This window comes from Talpa occidentalis, unplaced genomic scaffold (assembly GCF_014898055.3).
Source record: "Talpa occidentalis isolate TD23 unplaced genomic scaffold, MPIMG_talOcc4v2.1 talOcc4.4, whole genome shotgun sequence".
In the NCBI taxonomy this organism is placed as follows: Eukaryota; Metazoa; Chordata; class Mammalia; order Eulipotyphla; family Talpidae; genus Talpa; species Talpa occidentalis.
In genome coordinates, this window is record NW_023604295.1 from 31,846,949 (window position 1) to 31,867,394 (window position 20,446).

At 40.9% G+C, this 20,446-nt stretch overlaps 1 protein-coding gene across 1 annotated transcript in view; it reads right to left on the reverse strand.

Annotated features, from left to right (window-relative positions):
* Positions 1-20,446, reverse strand: part of EHHADH (enoyl-CoA hydratase and 3-hydroxyacyl CoA dehydrogenase) — a 62,648-nt gene that overhangs the window by 6,980 nt on the left and 35,222 nt on the right. Inside the window, exon 6 of the mRNA XM_037525231.2 lies at positions 10,502-10,843. Within this exon, the coding sequence (XP_037381128.1) occupies positions 10,502-10,843 (342 nt within the window). The remainder of the gene's footprint in view (positions 1-10,501; positions 10,844-20,446) is intronic.

Below are 20,446 nucleotides of genomic sequence, written 5' to 3' on the forward strand. Positions count from 1 at the left end.
TGACCCTTGTCCAAAAGAATGGCTCAACCACTACTGGGAAAGAACCTGGTTCTAGAAAACCCCAGTGGAGCACACAGAAAATGATTGTGTTAACTCACTGAAACTGTTGGGTTATCTGTTACCTTACTGACTTTGGATGATACAGAAAGTCACTTCTGTATACTATTCTATTCTTCATATTGACTAGCTTTGTTTTTCAATATATTGTAGAATGTTATCAATCATCAGAAATCACTGAGTTTCTCTGGAACATACTTATTTAATTTGTTAAATTATTTAATAAGTCCTATATAATATAATAAGTAAATATTATATTATTAAAAAACTCTGATATTCCAAATTCTAAACATCTGCATTTTACTCACTAACAAGAAGGCTCAAGGTTATAGCAACTTGTAGCCTAAACTTCAGTTTGAGTAAACAGTTGGAGGGAGAGTGTGGAGTTCAAAACGCTGACCTAGCTTTCGGTCCCAGACTCCATACAAAAGTTTTAACATTGTAGAGATCAAGATCTCATGGGGACAATAAGGATTGAAGAGAAGTCATGTGAAAGTGCTTTGTCGAGTATAAAGTAATGCATGTGATATCTCAGAACCAAAGCCAGAGCAGGGTAGGAAAGTCACCTGCAAAGGTGGAGCATAGGGCCTCCCCGGTGGCGCAGCGGTTGAGCGCTGGGTTGCGAAGCTGCCCGCGGCCTCTGCGGCGCCGGTTCGATCCCCGGCTGCTCCCCAGCCACCGGAGGAGAATCCCACATGGTGCGCAGACCTCTCCTGCCACCCGCTGCTCCCCTCAGCAGTGTACTTCAGTCCTTCTGCCTGCTCTGCTCCCCACTCTGGCTCTGGTGAATTCTCTCACCCTCCCGCGCTTCTGACTGTACCCAGTGCATGTATAAACAAAACAAACAAACAAATATAATAAATAAATAAAAACATGCCTCTAAAAAAAAAAAAAAAAAAAAAAGGTGGAGCATAGCGCTTCTGTGCTCACCTTTCAGAGCCCCTCTGCAGAGGGACCTCTGTGGCTACAGATCAACTCACAACCTAAATCACAACAGTAGACCTAATTAATGCTTTTTAGAAAAGGTCAATTCACAATTTTCAATCTTTATGAGTCTATAAGCTGACACTTCTCATTTAATCACTGAAATTAAAACATACATTAAAACAACATGTATTTCTTCCCAACCGTAGTTAGCTCCTAAGTTCTCTTTTCACAGCCTGTGGCCTCAAGACATTCAAAACTGATAGAGGGCTAATGGGCCAACCTGTTAACTGTTAGTTACTGTATTTTTATAGGTAATTTTTTGTTGACTTTAGATGGGGCAAGGAGTGCTGCTCCCCTAACAAAAGTACTGCCTTTACCTGCTAAGGAATTAAATTTGGTCAAGAACCTCTTCCACTGAGCTAAGCAAAGAAAAAGCAATGTTTATCTCCTGGCTCTGCATTCATCTCCCCTCCTCGTGACCCTTGAAAGCCAGGTGAGGTTGTTAGGGGGTAAGGATGTCCTGAGCGAATTCCATACAGGCTTTGTGGATGCTATCCCCACTACATCAAGACACTGGGAACTACAAATCCCATGACCCCCAAAGGGAAGTTGCGAGGACCTAAGGGCGGCATTAAGCAACCATTTTCTCTGTTTGTAAATAAAAACCAGCCATGTCAGTGGGGTCTCGGAGATTTGGCTCCTGCTCTTGGCCAGGCAGGTTTGGTCTCTGCGGGTCATTTGGGATTCCAGGCTGGTGGAACAGGTAGGATGCATTTAAGAATTTATCTCCCTCTTTTCTCCCTGAATTGTACATTTCCTCATTTCCTTTTCCCTTGTAAATAAAACTTTGTTAAACTTTAGTGTGTGCCTGCAGCACAAGTTCCCTTTAAACATGGGTGAGGACCCACAGTCAGACAACCCATTTTAGAGTGGGGGTTGCCCTGTAACAAGGTGAGAACACGAACTTGTAATGGCCTCTATTTGCCCTGAGAAGCCTGGTCATGGGCCAGGGAAGTGCACACCTGGATCATCAGGGTTGGGGTTTTTCCAGGGGCCCCAGAGAAGGGCGAATCATGGTGTCTGAGGACATTGGCAGGAAATGGCCAAAGTGATGACAATGGAAACTTAAATTGAAAGTAAAGACAAGGGGAGCAGATGAAGTAGTGGATACCATTGGACTAACTAAGGGACATGAAAAGATGTGAGGCTGTGTTGAAATTTCAAATTTCAGAGGTGAAGTCTTAAGTATGAGTCATGGGGAACTGAAGTGAGGTGACTGTCACTGCATTTATGGAGGCAAAAGAACCCTGAGGGTACAGAAGTGATTGAATGGGCCACACAGACAATGAAGACAATCAGGATGGGAGCAAGGTCAGGTGCCAAACTTCTCAGTAAATCAGGGGGTGCTATGACAGTAACGAGGAGGGATAGATTGACAAAGGGACCAAAGAGGAGAGTGGCCTGGAAGGAATCATGTCCTGCGAGAGGAATTGGGAATGGACACTGAGGTTCCTGGCGTGTGAGAGAAGCAGTAACGTTCTCTTAAGAAAGCTGCAAAAGAAACAGGTGGCCAGGGTAAACCAAGTTTCAGACCAAAGACAGAGGAGGAAGCTATTTGGGAAACAAAGGAGACTGCAGGAGCCACATGAGGCTCTACCACAAGGATGAAATGCACAAGATGCAGTATGAGGACAAACATGAAGGAAGGGGAAGTGACCAGCCTTTCTCATTTGATTTGTATCCACTTTGTCTTCTATATATTTTAAATGTTTTTGCTACTATTTTTTCAAAACAAAGTGGGGTATACTGAAAAAAAGTTTCAAAATTTTAAACATTTGATGCCAGAGAGAAGCTTGGAAACCCTTTAAACAAGCTCCTGAGGGAAATTTTCAAATAATAGTTGATAAACACAATACTGCAAAACTTTTGCTATTATTTTGCATAATTATTCTTGGCTTGAATGAATAGAGGGAAGAAGAATCAGATCAAGAGCACAACAATTAGAAACAAGTATTGGTGCTGCTGAAAAAGTACAAAAAGGAACCCTTGGAGCACTTTGTCACACAATGTATTCACTTCCTTAAAAAACCGCAAGTGAACAGAGTCAGTGCTAGAAAAAGCAGAATGTGCTTGTATTAAATACATATTATTTTATATCCAATCTTGACTGAGACAACAAACAAGATTCACAGCGGCTCTTTCCCCTTGAAACCTGTTGGAACCTGTGGTTGGTGCTAGACAGCTGAGTGAGGGTTAAGTAAGCCGACTCTTTTGTCAACTATAGAGCTAACCTCCCTTAAGATTGTACATGAGAGCCTCCCCCGGTGGCGCAGGCGGTTGAGCGCAGCGCTGTGAAGCTGTCCACAACCTCTGTAGTGCTGGTTCGATCCTGGCCGGCTAGGGTCCCACTTGGTGTGACAGGCCTCTCCTGTCTTGCCTGCTGCTCCCCTCAGCAGTGTATTTCATCAGTCTACCTGTTCTGTTCCCCACTCTGTCTCTGGTGAATCCTCTCACCCTCCCGCGCATCTGGCCTGTACACCAGTCCCTGTATAAATAAATAAATCTTAAAAAAAAAAAAAAAAAAAGATTGTACATGAGATGATACAAGTATTCTTTCAGGGGATTTAAAATATTCCGAAAATAGGCCCACAGAGGCAGCACTCTCCGACCGGCAGAGAGGAGGGAAACAACAAACCAAAACGGCCCACAAGAAAAACGGACACAGCAAGCGGGACTGTGAGTGGAAAGGAACTATTGCAGCCACCACACCCCGTGAACGGGAGCTGAGGCGAACCCTGCAGGATCCGCCGCGGAGGTGAGCTCCAGGCGCCATTAAAGAGAGCCCCGCCCCCCAGGAGGAGAACAGCACCAGCACACAGCCCCGGCCGCCCGGTAAGCTTGCGCGGAAAGTGGCGCGGATCCAGACCAGATCGCAGCTGCCCAGGTCCCCGCGCCTGCGACCTAGGCTTGCGGGGAGACGGCGGAGGCCCTCCCTGAGTGAGCAGGAACAAGGCGCCCAGGCAGGGGAGCGGGATTCAAAAGGCGCCATTCCCGCGCCACTGATCTGGGCTACAGCCCGCGTCCTGGAACTGAGGGCTTTGGAACTGAGACCCGGGGCACGAAATTAGGGGCGTGGGTTCCCCACGACAGTGGGGCACAAGGCAGACACAGCACCCCAAAGACATTGAGGTGTACCCTACCATCCCCGCTCTGCTCCCTGTCCCACGGGGTGGAAAATCAGCTCCCCAAGGGCTCTAGGAGAGATCTCTGGCGCCACCTAGCGACTTGACCCCAGCACAGGCTACTGAAGGAGCTAGTGGCCAGCTGGGGAGTTAGCCCACACCTGGCTCCTTCCGAACAAGTAGTCTGAGCCCACAGGGAGAGCGAGCACCCACAGCCGGGGCAGACCAGGCGCGCAGAAGAGTGTGCCTGAGACCAGACGCGCAGGGAGTGTGTCCCACATCACCATTTTAGAACAGGGACATTTCTTCAGTAAAGACTACCTGCAGAAGGCTTCCTCAGGAGCCAGAGGTGAGCGGGGGAAGTTCGCCCACGCCAGACCCCCTCTGGCCTGCAGTCCAAGCCCAGAGGGGAGCAGGAACCCACCGCCGGGGCAGACCAGGCGAACAGGGGAGTGTGTCCCCACATCGGCATTTTAGAACAGGGACCTTTCTCCATTAAAGGCTGCTTGAAACTGACAGATGACTCCTGGAGGAACCAGAGGGGAACAGAAAAGCCCACCCAAGATGCCGGCCAGTCCCAACAACACAGTGTCCCAACGCATACGGCAAATTAGAAAACAGACAGTAGGGAGGAGAAGAACCACACGCAACCTAGCAACTCTCCAGAGAAAAAGCACACCACAAAAAGAAAGCCAGCCCCCAGATTGCAAAGACAATAACTTGGAAGAATTTCTGAGCCTTCCAGAAAGAGAATTTAAAATTGCCGTGATTAAAAAACTGACAGAAGTCATAAAGGAAAACAATGATAAGGGAAAAATAATCAACGATCAGAAGAATGCAATTGAGTCCCTAGAGAGGGAAAACAATGGTCAGAAGAATGAAATTGAGTCCCTAAAGAGGGAAGTAAAAGAAATGCAGGAGATCAAAGAATTAATGGAAGAACTAAAGAATTCTGGGAAAAGCAATGAAAGCAGAATAGATGAAATGGAAGAACGAATAAGTAATCTTGAAGACACAGAAATAAAAAGAACCAAAACAGAAAAGGAAAGAGAAGTACGAAGGAAAAAGAACGAAGAAAGACTTCGGGAACTATCTGACTCCATGAGGAAAGGAAATATAAGAGTTATAGGAATACCAGAAGGAGAGGAGAGAGATGTAGGAACAGAGAAAATATTCAAAGAGATAATTGAAGAGAACTTCCCAAATGTGAAGAAGGAGCTGAAAATTGATATACAAGAAGCAAGAAGAACACCAAACTTCCACGACGAAAGGAAAAATACAGCAAGACACATAATAGTAAAGCTCCCAAGAATCCAGGACAAGGAAAAAATAATGAAGCTGGCAAGAGGGAAGAAACAGATAACATTCAAAGGAAAGCCAATCAGGCTGACATCAGACTTCTCCGAAGAAACACTACGGGCAAGGAGAGAGTGGAGGGACATAGTCAACAGACTCCAAGAAATCAGATGCCAACCAAGAATTCTCTATCCCGCAAAGCTCTCCTTCCTCTTTGAAGAAAGAATATGGACCTTCCCAGACAAACAGAAACTCCGGAATTTCATTGCAACTAAACCCCCACTCCAAAAAATACTACAAGGAGTCCTAAAGCCAGAACCTCAGAGGGACGAATAACAATGAAAGAAGGCCAAAAAAAAAAAAAAGTTATTAAAAGAATAAATAAATAAAATCAAAGGAAAGACAAACACAATGGCAAATACAGATGTTAACATATCAATATTAACTCTAAATGTAAATGGACTAAACTCTTCAATAAAAAGACACAGAGTGGCAGCCTGGATTAAGAAACAAAACCCAACCTTTTGCTGTCTCCAGGAAACACATTTAGCTACAAAAGATAAAAATAGGCTCAAAGTTAAAGGATGGAAAACAATCCTACAAGCAAATGGACCAAAAAAGAAAGCAGGAACAGCTATACTTATATCAGATAAAACAGATTTCAAACTCAAAAAGATAAAAAGAGACCCCAATGGTCACTACATTATGATCAAGGGGACAATACTTCAAGAAGAAATAACACTCGTTAACATATACTCACCAAACGAAGGAGCACCAAAATATATCAGACAACTGTTGTCCTCTCTGAAAACAGACATCGGAGAAAACACATACGTAGTGGGAGACTTCAACACACCACTATCAACAATGGATAGATCAACAAGACAAAAAATAAGTAAAGAAACCAAAGCTTTAAATAAGGACCTAGAGCAATTAGGCTTAACAGACATCTATAGAACACTAAACCCCAAAAAAACGGAGTACACATTTTTCTCAAGCGCACACGGATCATTCTCCAGTATCGATCACATACTGGGGCACAAGACAAACATCAACAGATACACCAAGATTGAAATCATATCAACCATCTTTTCTGACCATGAAGGCATCAAACTAGAAATAAACCATAAAAAGAAGGCAAGGAACTTTCCTACCTCATGGAGATTAAAAACCACACTACTGGAAGACCATTGGACTAATGAGGAGATCAAAGAAGAAATTAAAAAATTTTTTGAATTGAACAACAAGGAGGACACTAATATCCTAAATGTATGGGATGCAGCAAAAGCAGTAATAAGAGGAAAATATATAGCAATAGAAGCTCACATCAAGAAACAAGAAAGAACGCAAAGAAACAACCTCATCTCGAAGCTCAAAGATCTAGAAAAAGAACAACAAAAAAACCCCAAAACCAGTAGAAGAAAAGAAATAATAAAAACCAAAGCAGAAATAAATGAAATTGAAACTAAAAAAACAATCCAAAAGATCAATGAAACCAAGAGCTGGTTTTTTGAAAAAATCAATAAAATAGACAAACCCCTAGCCAGGCTCACAAAGGGAAAAAGGGAGAAAGCACAAATAAACAGGATCATCAATGAAAGAGGAGAAATCACAACGGACACAGCAGAAATCAAAAGAATAATCAGTAACTACTATGAACAGTTATATGGAAACAAGTTTAACAATCTAGAGGAGATGGACAAATTCCTACAACTCTACAATCACCCAAAGCTAGATAAAGAAGAAATAGAACACCTAAACAGACCAATTACAATTAGCGAAATTGAAATGGTAATCAAAAACCTCCCCAAAAACAAAAGCCCAGGACCTGATGGATTTACAAATGAATTCTACCAAACATTCAGAGACGAATTAGTGCCTATCCTTCACAAACTCTTCCAAAAAATTGAGAAGGAAGGGACAATACCAAACACGTTCTATGAAGCCAACATTACACTAATACCAAAACCGAACAAGGACAACACAAAAAAGGAAAACTACAGGCCAATCTCCCTAATGAACACTGATGCAAAAATCCTCAATAAAATTTTAGCTATCAGAATCCAACAATGTATCCATAAGATAATTCACCACGACCAAGTTGGATTCATTCCAGGGGCACAAGGATGGTTTAACATCCGAAAATCAATCAACGTTATCCAACACATCAACAAAAAGAAATATAAAAACCATATGATAATATCAATAGATGCTGAGAAAGCTTTCGACAAAGTGCAACACCCATTCATGATAAAAGCCCTTGAAATTCTGGGGATACAAGGAACATACCTCAACATCATAAAGGCCATCTATGACAAGCCAACAGCCAGTATCATTCTCAATGGTGAAAAGCTGAAAGCAATTCCATTAAGATCTGGAACAAGACAAGGATGTCCACTCTCACCATTGCTTTTCAATATAATACTGGAAGTCCTAGCCAGGGCAATAAGACAAGAGAAAGACATCCAAGGAATCCAAATAGGAAAAGAAGAAGTCAAACCATCACTATTTGCAGACGATATGATATTATACATAGAGAACCCCAAAAACTCCACAGAAAAGCTAATTCAACTCATCAATCAGTTCAGTAAAGTGGCAGGATACAAAATCAACACGCAAAAGTCAGTAGCCTTCCTATACACAAACAATAAATCTGAAGAAGAAGAAATCAAAAAGACCATCCCTTTTGTTATTGAAACAAAAAAAATCAAATATTTGGGAATAAATCTAACAAAAGAGGTAAAGGACCTATACAAAGAAAACTATAAAACACTGTTAAAAGAAATAGAAGAAGACACAAAGAAATGGAGAGACATCCCCTGCTCATGGATTGGAAGAATAAACATTATTAAAATGGCCATCCTACCAAAAGCAATATACAGATTCAATGCTATTCCAATCAAAATTTCAATGTCATTCTTCAAAGAAATAGAACAATTATTGATGAAATTCATATGGAATCACCAAAAACCCGAATAGCCAAAGCTCTCCTGAAAAAAAAAGAAGGGAATGGAGGCATCAGACTCCCAGACTTCAAGCTATACTACAAAGCCATAATCATCAAAACTGCATGGTATTGGAACAAGAACAGACATACAGACCAATGGAATCGAATAGAAAATCCAGAAATAAACCCACAGATTTATGGTCAACTAATCTTTGACAAAGGAGCAAAGAATATGCATTGGAGCAAAGAAAGTTTGTTCAATAAATGGTGCTGGGAAAACTGGGTCGCTACATGCAAAAGAATGAAGCTTGACCACCACCTCACACCATACACAAAAATCAACTCAAAATGGATTAAAGAACTAGACATAAGACCTGAAACCATAAAATATATAGAAGGAAATATAGGCGAAACACTACGTGATTTGCACATCAAAGACATCTTTACAGACACATCACCCAAAGCAGTGATAGTGAAGGCAAAGATAAACAGCTGGGACTACATCAAATTAAAGAGCTTTTGCACAGCAAAAGAGACAATAACAAAAACAAAGAGAAACCCCACCAACTGGGAGAACATTTTTGCACCCAACACTAATGATAAAGGACTGATCACAAAAATCTGCAAAGAGCTGATGAGACTCAACAACAACAAAGAAAATAATCCAGTCAAAAAATGGGCAGAAGAGCTAAAAAGAAACTTCTCTGAAGAGGAAATGCAAATGGCCAACAGGCATATGAAAAAATGTTCAACATCACTTGTCATCAGGGAAATGCAAATCAAAACTACCATGAGATACCATCTTACACCAGTGACAATGGCACATATTAAAAAAACTAGCAACAACAAATGTTGGCGAGGGTGTGGAGAAAAAGGAACTCTTCTGCACTTTTGGTGGGAGTGCAAACTGGTCCAACCACTGTGGAAAACTGTATGGAGATTTCTGGACCTACTAAACATAGAGCTTCCATATGATCCAGCAATTCCACTCCTAGGTATTTACCCAAAGGACACAGAAACATCAATTCCAAAGAACACCTGCACCCCTATGTTTATAGCAGCACTGTTTACAATAGCTAAGCTTTGGAAACAACCCAAATGCCAAAAATAGATGACTGGATCAAGAAGATGTGGTACATATATACCATGGAATATTACTCAGCATTCAAAAAAGATAAACACATGCAATTTGCAGCAACATGGATGGCGCTGGAAGGGATCATGCTCAGCAAAATAAGCCAAAAAGAAAAAGAAAAATACCGGATGGTCTCACTCATAGCAGGAATCTAGAAAACTTAAATAAGGGACCAGGAAAATGAATAACTATAAGAAAGTGAAAATCAAAATCAACAAAAAACTATGAACCAGAGACACTTTTAGGGGGGCGGGGGTGGGAGGGGAGGGATTGGGGTCAGAATGGGGGGGCTGCAATTGTATGGGGAATATAACAATAAAATTTATTAAAAAAAATAATAATAAAATAAAATATTCCGAAAATAAATCTTGGGTCGATACTAAGAGTAAGTGAAGCATAGGAAAGTAGTCCAAAGAAGCCAGCCAGAGAGCTAACTTGTAAAGAAAGAAGACATTTTGTTTGGGAAAAATTCCAGAAGGGGCGAAGTAGGACACTCTCTGTTGCAGCTTCACAGGGATTTGAAAATACTAGTTTTGAGCCTGGAGAAGTGAATGCATCCAAGGACCAGAAAGACAGACCATTCATTTCAAATAGCAGGCTACAGACCATGTCACACCTTGAAACATGGTACAAATAATAATTATTGTTGGGAAATCCAGAACTTGAAGATTCATACAGGAAGAGACGGGGATGAGTGAAAAATGCCCAGAGCCTGGAGTCAGACAGAACCAGTATCTACAACACTTGTATTCAGCTCAATGTTGAGAAGCCTGGTGTCTCTAACCTTCTCTAGGCCTCTCATATAAACTGAAGATCATTCATGAGCAGGGGTAAATTAAGTTAGCTAAAAAACGTTGTATGTTTGGCACAAAGTCTGGCACCTGGTGTACCTGAGAAAATGGTAGCACTTTACATGGGCAGATTTGGAGAACTATGTTAACTATCCCACGTCCTTACCGAGAACTCCAACTGAGGAGATGGGTCGTGCCGACGCTGTTTTCCAGGATGCTCCAGAGGGAGTTGACCATTTATTTGCATGTCGCTCAGCCAAGAAGGCGTATTGCAGGGCCCTGGCCTGCCCAGATCTCTGAAGGTATATAAACAGCTCCTCCTCCTTCTTGATGCCCTCCTCATAGGGATACTGCACTGCAGCCTGGACTGAATGGATACAAGTCACCTGAGAAAGGCACCCAGGGTGCTGCTTTCTCATCTTTGAAAGGGCCTCACTGAAAATGGAATCCATATGGGGCAAGTTCTGAATCTGTTTATTGTAGATTCTGCGGGATTCAAAGGGCTGGTCTGAAAGAAAGAAGAAAGAAGATTGGATTTTTGGGAGATGTTACTTACACAATGAGAAAATAAGTATATAACAATAGTAATAATAATGTCAACAATAATAACCTGTTCAAATCCAAAGTATAAAAATTAAATGCTATTCATTAAGGTATTGAAACACTAATACCAAAATCACTGACATCTTTGCAACTAATCCCATAAGATAGAATTTAATAGATTCAAAACAGTTTCAGGGCCTCCCTGATGGCGCAAGGAATTAAGACACAACCTATGAATCTGTCTGAAGCCTCTGCAGCACAAATTCAATCCCCAGCGGCCAGGGAGCAACCCACATGGCGCAGCAGACCTCTCCTGGCTTGCCCGCTGATCCCCTCAGCAGTGTACTTTGGTCAATCTGCCTATTATGTTCCCCACTCTGTCTCTGGTGAATCCTCTCATCCAATACACCTCTGGCCTGTACCCCAACTCTTGTATGCATAAACAAATAAATCTTTAAAAAAAAAGCTTTACTATTAAAAAAAGTTTCAAATTACTTAATTTAGGCATAAAAGTTATGTTTCTTTCATTCCAAAGCCAGAACAATTTTATATCATATGATGTATTAAATAACATTTATATTAAAAAATTAAAGAAAATTTTACCATGTGTGACAACATAGATGGAACTGGAGGGGATTATGCTAAGCAAAGTAAGTCAGAAGAAAGACAAATACCAAATTATTTCACTCATATGTGGAATATAAAGAAACAAAGTAAATGAACAGACAAAACCAAACCAAAACAAACCTTAGAAATCTGACTGCAGAACTGTGGCTACCATAAAGAGAGAGTAGGAAAGGGGAGCAAAGAAGAGAGGAGACCCAAAGAATTATAGTGGTGGGTTACAAATGTGTTAGTGGTGAGTGTGGAGTGGTAACCTCCACCTAAAGAGATGTGAACTCATAACCCCTAGATCACATACAGTGTTGTAAACCAAGGTTATTGCAATAAAAATAAAAAGTTCAATCTTATCTTCCACCATATAATTGATGTCTTTTACCCAATTACTGACCCTTACCCCCACCCCACCCCCGCTTCTGTTGACTACTAATGGGTCTTACAAATGAAAGCTTATTTTTGTTTTACTTGGTTTATCTGTTTGTTTTCTCTATATACCGTATATGATTGTATTCATACAATATTTGCCATTCTTTGTCTGACTTATTTCACTATGCATAATGGCAACTTTCAATACAGCTGCCAAAACAATTCAACAAGAGAAAGGAGAGTTTTTCAGAGGAGGGAAGAGCACAAGGGACTATGGTGATGGTGCATAGATGAATTGGTGGTGGAAATTTTATGGGGACTACACCTGAGAGGAGAAAGCCTACATTGTACTAACATGAACAATGATGTAAAATAATATATATACAAATAAATAAATGAATTTTTTTATAAAGGAGAGTTTTTTCAACAAATGATGCTGAATAACTGGAATATCCACATGCCAAATAAATAAACTTAGATCCTTAGCTGGCATCATATATAAAAATTGAATCAAGATGGATCATAAATCTAAATTGAAGAGCTAAAACTATAAAAATCTCCAGAAGAAAACACTGACAAAAATCTGTGAAACCTTGCACTGGGAAAAATCTTCCTAACACAACCCATAAAAGAAAAATAAATCAATCCGTGAAACTTCATCAAAATTAAAGACTTTTGTACTTTAAAGAGCACCATTTTAAAAATGAAATGATAAGGCACAGTGGGGAAAAAAAACTTACTGTAGGCAGAATAATACCTCCATAATATCTGCTTCCTAATCATCAGAAATCTGAATATATTACATGGCAACAGAAGTGATTAAGACCAAAGATTTTGAATTGTGGAGATTACCCCTAATTATCTGGGTCAGCCCAATCTAATCACTTGGGGACTTAAAAGAGAAAACCTTAAAAGAAGGGCAACAGGAAAGTCATATCAAAACACCCTTAAAACACTAGAAATATGTAGTGAGTCTGTGTCAAAGAAAGGTCAAGGTGGATAATATTTGTGTATTTCAGCAATCAAGAGATGAAAAGTTTCACTGAAGATAAAACTTTAATGAAGAAGAAAAAATAGAAGAAACAGCATGAGGAAGAAAATTATTTTACTGATACCAACAGCCAACATTCTTGCAAAAAAAAAGATGAAGCCAATGAAGAAAGTAGGGAAGAGAAATCTGTTGAATAAAATGGAATCAGCAGGGTCTCCTCTCTGTGCCAGGACTGTTATTTGCAGCTGCACTTGAGTGTTAGGAGGATGGATGGGGGCCCCTCCGGTATGTGCAGGGCTCTTGAGCACAGTCATCCGAATCCAGCTGATTAGTCATTTGGTCAGAGTAAAGCCCTGCCTCTTCAGTCTTTAAAATCTCTGTGTATGGGCTGTTTGCAGCTTTCAGCTTGTATTTTAAAAAAGCTTTTGAGAATCACAGCTGTCTCAAACTGATTACTTATAAAAATATACATTACATCATTACTTTGGGTAGGAAGGAAAAAGCATAGCATCAGAAGCAAAGAGGAGTATTGGTCTTTGGTGATTTGAAAACATTTTTCGATAGCAGAATAAATAAACATTTAAAAATTATACCATTTTCCCATTTATTCCCAACATCTCACAAAATGAATTCTCAAACTAGTGTTGCTAGATATTTGAAATTTCTTATCTGAGCTATTTAAAAAGGTATAAAATGTAGGAAAAAAGTAGATTCTTGCAAATATATATTCATTTGTGCACTTAGAATTTACTGTCAAATTATTCACACCATCATCACTTTTTATTGCTAGTTTGATTCCAAATTATTTTTGACATGTAAATTATCAGAAAAGTTTTTTATACTAGTTTTTTCTAACTCCATGTATTACCATATAAAAAAAAAAACTACAGCTCCTCGGCAGCTTCCTGAGGGCCAGGCGCCGGCAAGCCGGCCGCGAGGACGGCGTTGGCAGCGCCTCGGATTGAAATCCCAGAAGATATACGTGTTCATAGGAGAAAAGAAGGAAATCTAATTCGTCTTTCTTTTTAAAACTTTTACTGGTCTGGATACACTAAGGGGCGGAGCAACATGGCGGCGAGGAGACGCTGCGAGTAAGATCTCCCATTAAAAAAAGTGAATAGGGAGGAAAAGCGGCAGGTCCCAGTGAGAACCGGGACACGGAAGATAAACGGGTGACGCCAGCAAACTGCCCGAAGAAGAAAGTGGCCATAAAAGAGGACCAGAAGGGAGGGAAGCGCAGAACCCTGCTCCCCTCCCCCGCCCACAGAGGCAGCACTCTCCGACCCGCAGAGAGGAGGAAAACAACAAACCAAAACGGCCCACAAGAACAAACGACGCAGCAAGCGGGACTGGGAGTGGAAAGGAACTATTGCAGCCACCACACCCCGTGAACAGGAGCTGTGGAGAACCCTGCAGGATCCGCCGCGGCGGTGAGCTCCGGGCGCCATTAAAGAGAGACCCCGCCCAGGAGGAGACCAACCCCAGCACACAGCCCCGGGCTGCCCGGTAAGCCTGCTGGAAAAGCGGCGTGCTAGAAAAGCAGGCGCGGATAGCGGTCAGGATTGTGTGGAAAAGCGGCGCGCTGGAAAACCAAGTGCGGATCGGAATCGGGATCGCGCGCGGAAAAGCAGTGCAGTTGAAAAGCAAACGCGGATCCAGATCGCAGCTGCCCAGGTCCCTGCGCCTGCGACCTAGGCAGGAACCAGGCGCCCAGGCACGGGAGCGGGATTCAAAAGGCGCCATTCCCGCGCCACTGAACTGGGCTACAGCCTGAGTCCTGGAACTGAGGGCTTTGGAACTGACACCAGGGACACGAAATTAGGGGCGTGGGTTCCCCACGACGGTGGGGCACAAGGCAGACACAGCACCCCAAAGCCGTTGAGGTTTACGCTACCATTCCCGCTCTATTCCCTGTCCCACGGGGTGGAAAATCAGCTCCCCAAGGGCTCCAGGAGAGATCTCTGGCGCCACCTAGCGACTTGAAGCCAGCAGAGGCGCCTAGAGGAGACAGTGGCCAGCTGGGGAGTTAGCCCACGCCGGGCCCCTTCCGACCAGTAGTCTGAGCCCACAGGGGGAGCGAGCACCCACAGCCGGGGCAGACCAGGCGCGCAGAAGAGTGTGCCTGAGACCGGACGTGCAGGGAGTGTGTCCCACATCACCATCTTAGAACAGGGACATTTCTTCAGTAAAGACTACCTGCAGAAGGCTTCCTCAGGAGCCAGAGGTAGGCGGGGGAAATTCGCCCATGCCAGACCCCATCTGGCCTGCAGTCCAAGCCCAGAGGGGGAGCAGGAACCCACCGCTGAGGCAGACCAGGCGCACAGGGGAGTGTGTCCCCACATCGGCATTTAGAACAGGACCTTTCTCCAGTAATGATGCTTGAAACTGACAGATGACTCCTGGAGGAACCAGAGGAGAGCAGAGAAGCTCACCCAAGATGCCGGCCAGTTCCAACTACACAGTGTCACAACGCATACGGCAAATTAGAAAACAGACAGTAGGGAGGAGAAGAACCACACGCAACCTAGCAACTCCCCAGGGAAAAAGCACACCACAAAAAGAAAAGCAGCCCACAGATGGCAACGACAGTAACTTGGAAGAACTTCTGAGCCTTCCAGAAAGAGAATTTAAAATTGCCGTGATTAAAAAACTGACAGAAGTCATAAAGGAAAACAATGATAAGGGAAAAATAATCAACGATCAGAAGAATGCAATTGAGTCCCTAGAGAGGGAAAACAATGGTCAGAAGAATGAAATTGAGTCCCTAAAGAGGGAAGTAAAAGAAATGCAGGAGATCAAAGAATTAATGGAAGAACTAAAGAATTCTGGGAAAAGCAATGAAAGCAGAATAGATGAAATGGAAGAACGAATAAGTAATCTTGAAGACACAGAAATAAAAGAACCAAAACAGAAAAGGAAAGAGAAGTACGAAGGAAAAAGAACGAAGAAAGACTTCGGGAACTATCTGACTCCATGAGGAAAGGAAATATAAGAGTTATAGGAATACCAGAAGGAGAGGAGAGAGATGTAGGAACAGAGAAAATATTCAAAGAGATAATTGAAGAGAACTTCCCAAATGTGAAGAAGGAGCTGAAAATTGATATACAAGAAGCAAGAAGAACACCAAACTTCCACGACGAAAGGAAAAATACAGCAAGACACATAATAGTAAAGCTCCCAAGAATCCAGGACAAGGAAAAAATAATGAAGCTGGCAAGAGGGAAGAAACAGATAACATTCAAAGGAAAGCCAATCAGGCTGACATCAGACTTCTCCGAAGAAACACTACGGGCAAGGAGAGAGTGGAGGGACATAGTCAACAGACTCCAAGAAAAACAGATGCCAACCAAGAATTCTCTATCCCGCAAAGCTCTCCTTCCTCTTTGAAGAAAGAATATGGACCTTCCCAGACAAACAGAAACTCAAGAATTTCATTACAACTAAACCTTCACTCCAAAAAATACTACAAGGAGTCCTAAAGCCAGAACCTCAGAGGGACGAATAACAATGAAAGAAGGCCAAAAAAAAAAAAGTTATTAAAAGAATAAATAAATAAAATCAAAGGAAAGACAAACACAATGGCAAATACAGATGCTAACATATCAATATTAACTCTAAATGTAAATGGACTAAACTCTTCAATAAAAAGACACAGAGTTGCAGCCTGGATTAAGAAACAAAACCCAACCTTTTGCTGTCTCCAGGAAACACATTTAGCTACAAAAGATAAAAATAGGCTCAAAGTTAAAGGATGGAAAACAATCCTACAAGCAAATGGACCAAAAAAGAAAGCAGGAACAGCTATACTTATATCAGATAAAACAGATTTCAAACTCAAAAAGATAAAAAGAGACCCCAATGGTCACTACATTATGATCAAGGGGACAATACTTCAAGAAGAAATAACACTCATTAACATATACTCACCAAACGAAGGAGCACCAAAATATATCAGACAACTGTTGTCCTCTCTGAAAACAGACATCAGAGAAAACACATACGTAGTGGGAGACTTCAACACACCACTATCAACAATGGATAGATCAACAAGACAAAAAATAAGTAAAGAAACCAAAGCTCTAAATAAGGACCTAGAGCAATTGGGCTTAACAGACATCTATAGAACACTAAACCCCAAAAAAACGGAGTACACATTTTTCTCAAGCGCACACGGATCATTCTCCAGGATCGATCACATACTGGGGCACAAGACAAACATCAACAGATACACCAAGATTGAAATCATATCAACCATCTTTTCTGACCATGAAGGCATCAAACTAGAAATAAACCATAAAAAGAAGGCAAGGAACTTTCCTACCTCATGGAGATTAAAAACCACACGACTGGAAGACCATTGGACTAATGAGGAGATCAAAGAAGAAATTAAAAAATTCTTTGAATTGAACGACAAGGAGGACACCAATATCCTAAATGTATGGGATGCAGCAAAAGCAGTAATAAGAGGAAAATATATAGCAATAGAAGCTCACATCAAGAAACAAGAAAGAACTCAAAGAAACAACCTAATCTCGAAGCTCAAAGATCTAGAAAAAGAACAACAAAAAAACCCCAAAACCAGTAGAAGAAAAGAAATAATAAAAACCAAAGCAGAAATAAATGAAATTGAAACTAAAAAAAACAATCCAAAAGATCAATGAAACCAAGAGCTGGTTCTTTGAAAAAATCAATAAAAAGACAGCCCCTAGCCAGGCTCACAAAGGAAAAAAGGGAGAAAGCACAAATAAACAGGATCATCAATGAAAGAGGAGAAATCACAACGGACACAGCAGAAATCAAAAGAATAATCAGTAACTACTACTACGACATGACAGTTATATGGAAACAAGTTTAACAATCTAGAGGAGATGGACAAATTCCTACAACTCTACAATCACCCAAAGCTAGATAAAGAAAGAAATAGAACACCTAAACAGACCAATTACAAGCAGCGAAATTGAAATGGTAATCAAAAACCTCCCCAAAAACAAAAGCCCAGGACCTGATGGATTTACAAATGAATTCTACCAAACATTCAGAGACGAATTAGTGCCTATCCTTCACAAACTCTTCCAAAAAATTGAGAAGGAAGGGACAATACCAAACACGTTCTATGAAGCCAACATTACACTAATACCAAAACCAAACAAGGACAACACAAAAAAGGAAAACTACAGGCCAATCTCCCTAATGAACACTGATGCAAAAATCCTCAATAAAATTTTAGCTATCAGAATCCAACAATGTATCCATAAGATAATTCACCACGACCAAGTAGGATTCATTCCAGGGACACAAGGATGGTTTAACATCCGAAAATCAATCAACGTTATCCAACACATCAACAAAAAGAAATATAAAGACCATATGATAATATCAATAGATGCTGAGAAAGCTTTCGACAAAGTGCAACACCCATTCATGATAAAAGCCCTTGAAATTCTTGGGATACAAGGAACATACCTCAACATCATAAAGGCCATCTATGACAAGCCAACAGCCAGTATCATTCTCAATGGTGAAAAGCTGAAAGCAATTCCATTAAGATCTGGAACAAGACAAGGATGTCCACTCTCACCACTGCTTTTCAATATAATACTGGAAGTCCTAGCCAGAGCAATAAGACAAGAGAAAGACATCCAAGGAATCCAAATAGGAAAAGAAGAAGTCAAACTATCACTATTTGCAGATGATATGATAAATTACATAGAGAACCCCAAAACTCCACAGAAAAACTAATTCAACTCATCAATCAGTTCAGTAAAGTGGCAGGATACAAAATCAACACGCAAAGTCAGTAGCCTTCCTATACACAAACAATAAATCTGAAGAAGAAGAAATCAAAAAAACCATCCCTTTTATTATTGAAACAAAAAAAATCAAATATTTGGGAATAAATCTAACAAAAGAGGTAAAGGACCTATACAAAGAAAACTATAAAACACTGTTAAAAGAAATAGAAGAAGACACAAAGAAATGGAAAGACATCCCTGCTCATGGATTGGAAGAATAAACATTATTAAAATGGCCATCCCCAAAAGCAATATACAGATTCAATGCTATTCCAATCAAAATTTCAATGTCATTCTTCAAAAAATAGAACAATTATTGATGAAATTCATATGGAATCACAAAAAACCCCGAATAGCCAAAGCTCTCCTGAAAAAAAAAAGAAGGGAATGGAGGCATCACACTCCCAGACTTCAAACTCTACTACAAAGCCATAATCATCAAAACTGCATGGTATTGGAACAAGAACAGACATACAGACCAATGGAATCGAATAGAAATCCAGAAATAAACCCACAGATTTATGGTCAACTAATCTTTGACAAAGGAGCAAAGACTATGCATTGGAGCAAAGAAAGTTTGTTCAATAAATGGTGCTGGGAAAACTGGGTCGCTACATGCAAAAGAATGAAGCTTGACCACTACCTCACACCATACACAAAAATCAACTCAAAATGGATTAAAGAACTAGACATAAGACCTGAAACCATAAAATATATAGAAGGAAATATAGGCGAAACACTACGTGATTTGCACATCAAAGACATCTTTACAGACACATCACCCAAAGCAGTGATAGTGAAGGCAAAGATAAACAGCTGGGACTACATCAAATTAAAGAGCTTCTGCACAGCAAAAGAGACAATAACAAAACAAAGAGAAACCCCACCAACTGGGAGAACATTTTTGCACCCAACACTAATGATAAAGGACTGATCACAAAAATCTGCAAAGAGCTGATGAGACTCAACAACAACAAAGAAAATAATCCAGTCAAAAAATGGGCAGAAGAGCTAAAAAGAAACTTCTCTGAAGAGGAAATGCAAATGGCCAACAGGCATATGAAAAAATGTTCAACATCACTTGTCATCAGGGAAATGCAAATCAAAACTACCATGAGATACCATCTTACACCAGTGAGAATGGCACATATTTAAAAAAACTAGCAACAACAAATGTTGGCGAGGGTGTGGAGAAAAAGGAACTCTTCTGCACTGTTGGTGGGAGTGCAAACTGGTCCAACCACTGTGGAGAGCTGTGTGGAGATTTCTGGACCTACTAAACATAGAGCTTCCATATGATCCAGCAATTCCACTCCTAGGTATTTACCCAAAGGACACAGAAACATCATTCCAAAGAACACCTGCACCCCTATGTTTATAGCAGCACTGTTTACAATAGCTAAGCTTTGGAAACAACCCAAATGCCCAAAAATAGATGACTGGATCAAGAAGATGTGGTACATATATACCATGGAATATTACTCAGCATTCAAAAAAGATAAACACATGCAATTTGCAGCAACATGGATGGCGCTGGAAGGGATCATGCTCAGCGAAATAAGCCAAAAAGAAAAAGAAAAATACCGGATGGTCTCACTCATAGCAGGAATCTAGAAAACTTAAATAAGGGACCAGGAAAATGAAAACTATAAGAAAGTGAAAATCAAAATCAACAAAAAAACTATGAACCAGAGACACTTTTAGGGGGGCGGGGGCGGGAGGGGAGGGATGGGGTCAGAATGGGGGGCTGCAATTGTATGGGAATATAAAAAATAAAATTTATTATTAAAAAAAAAAA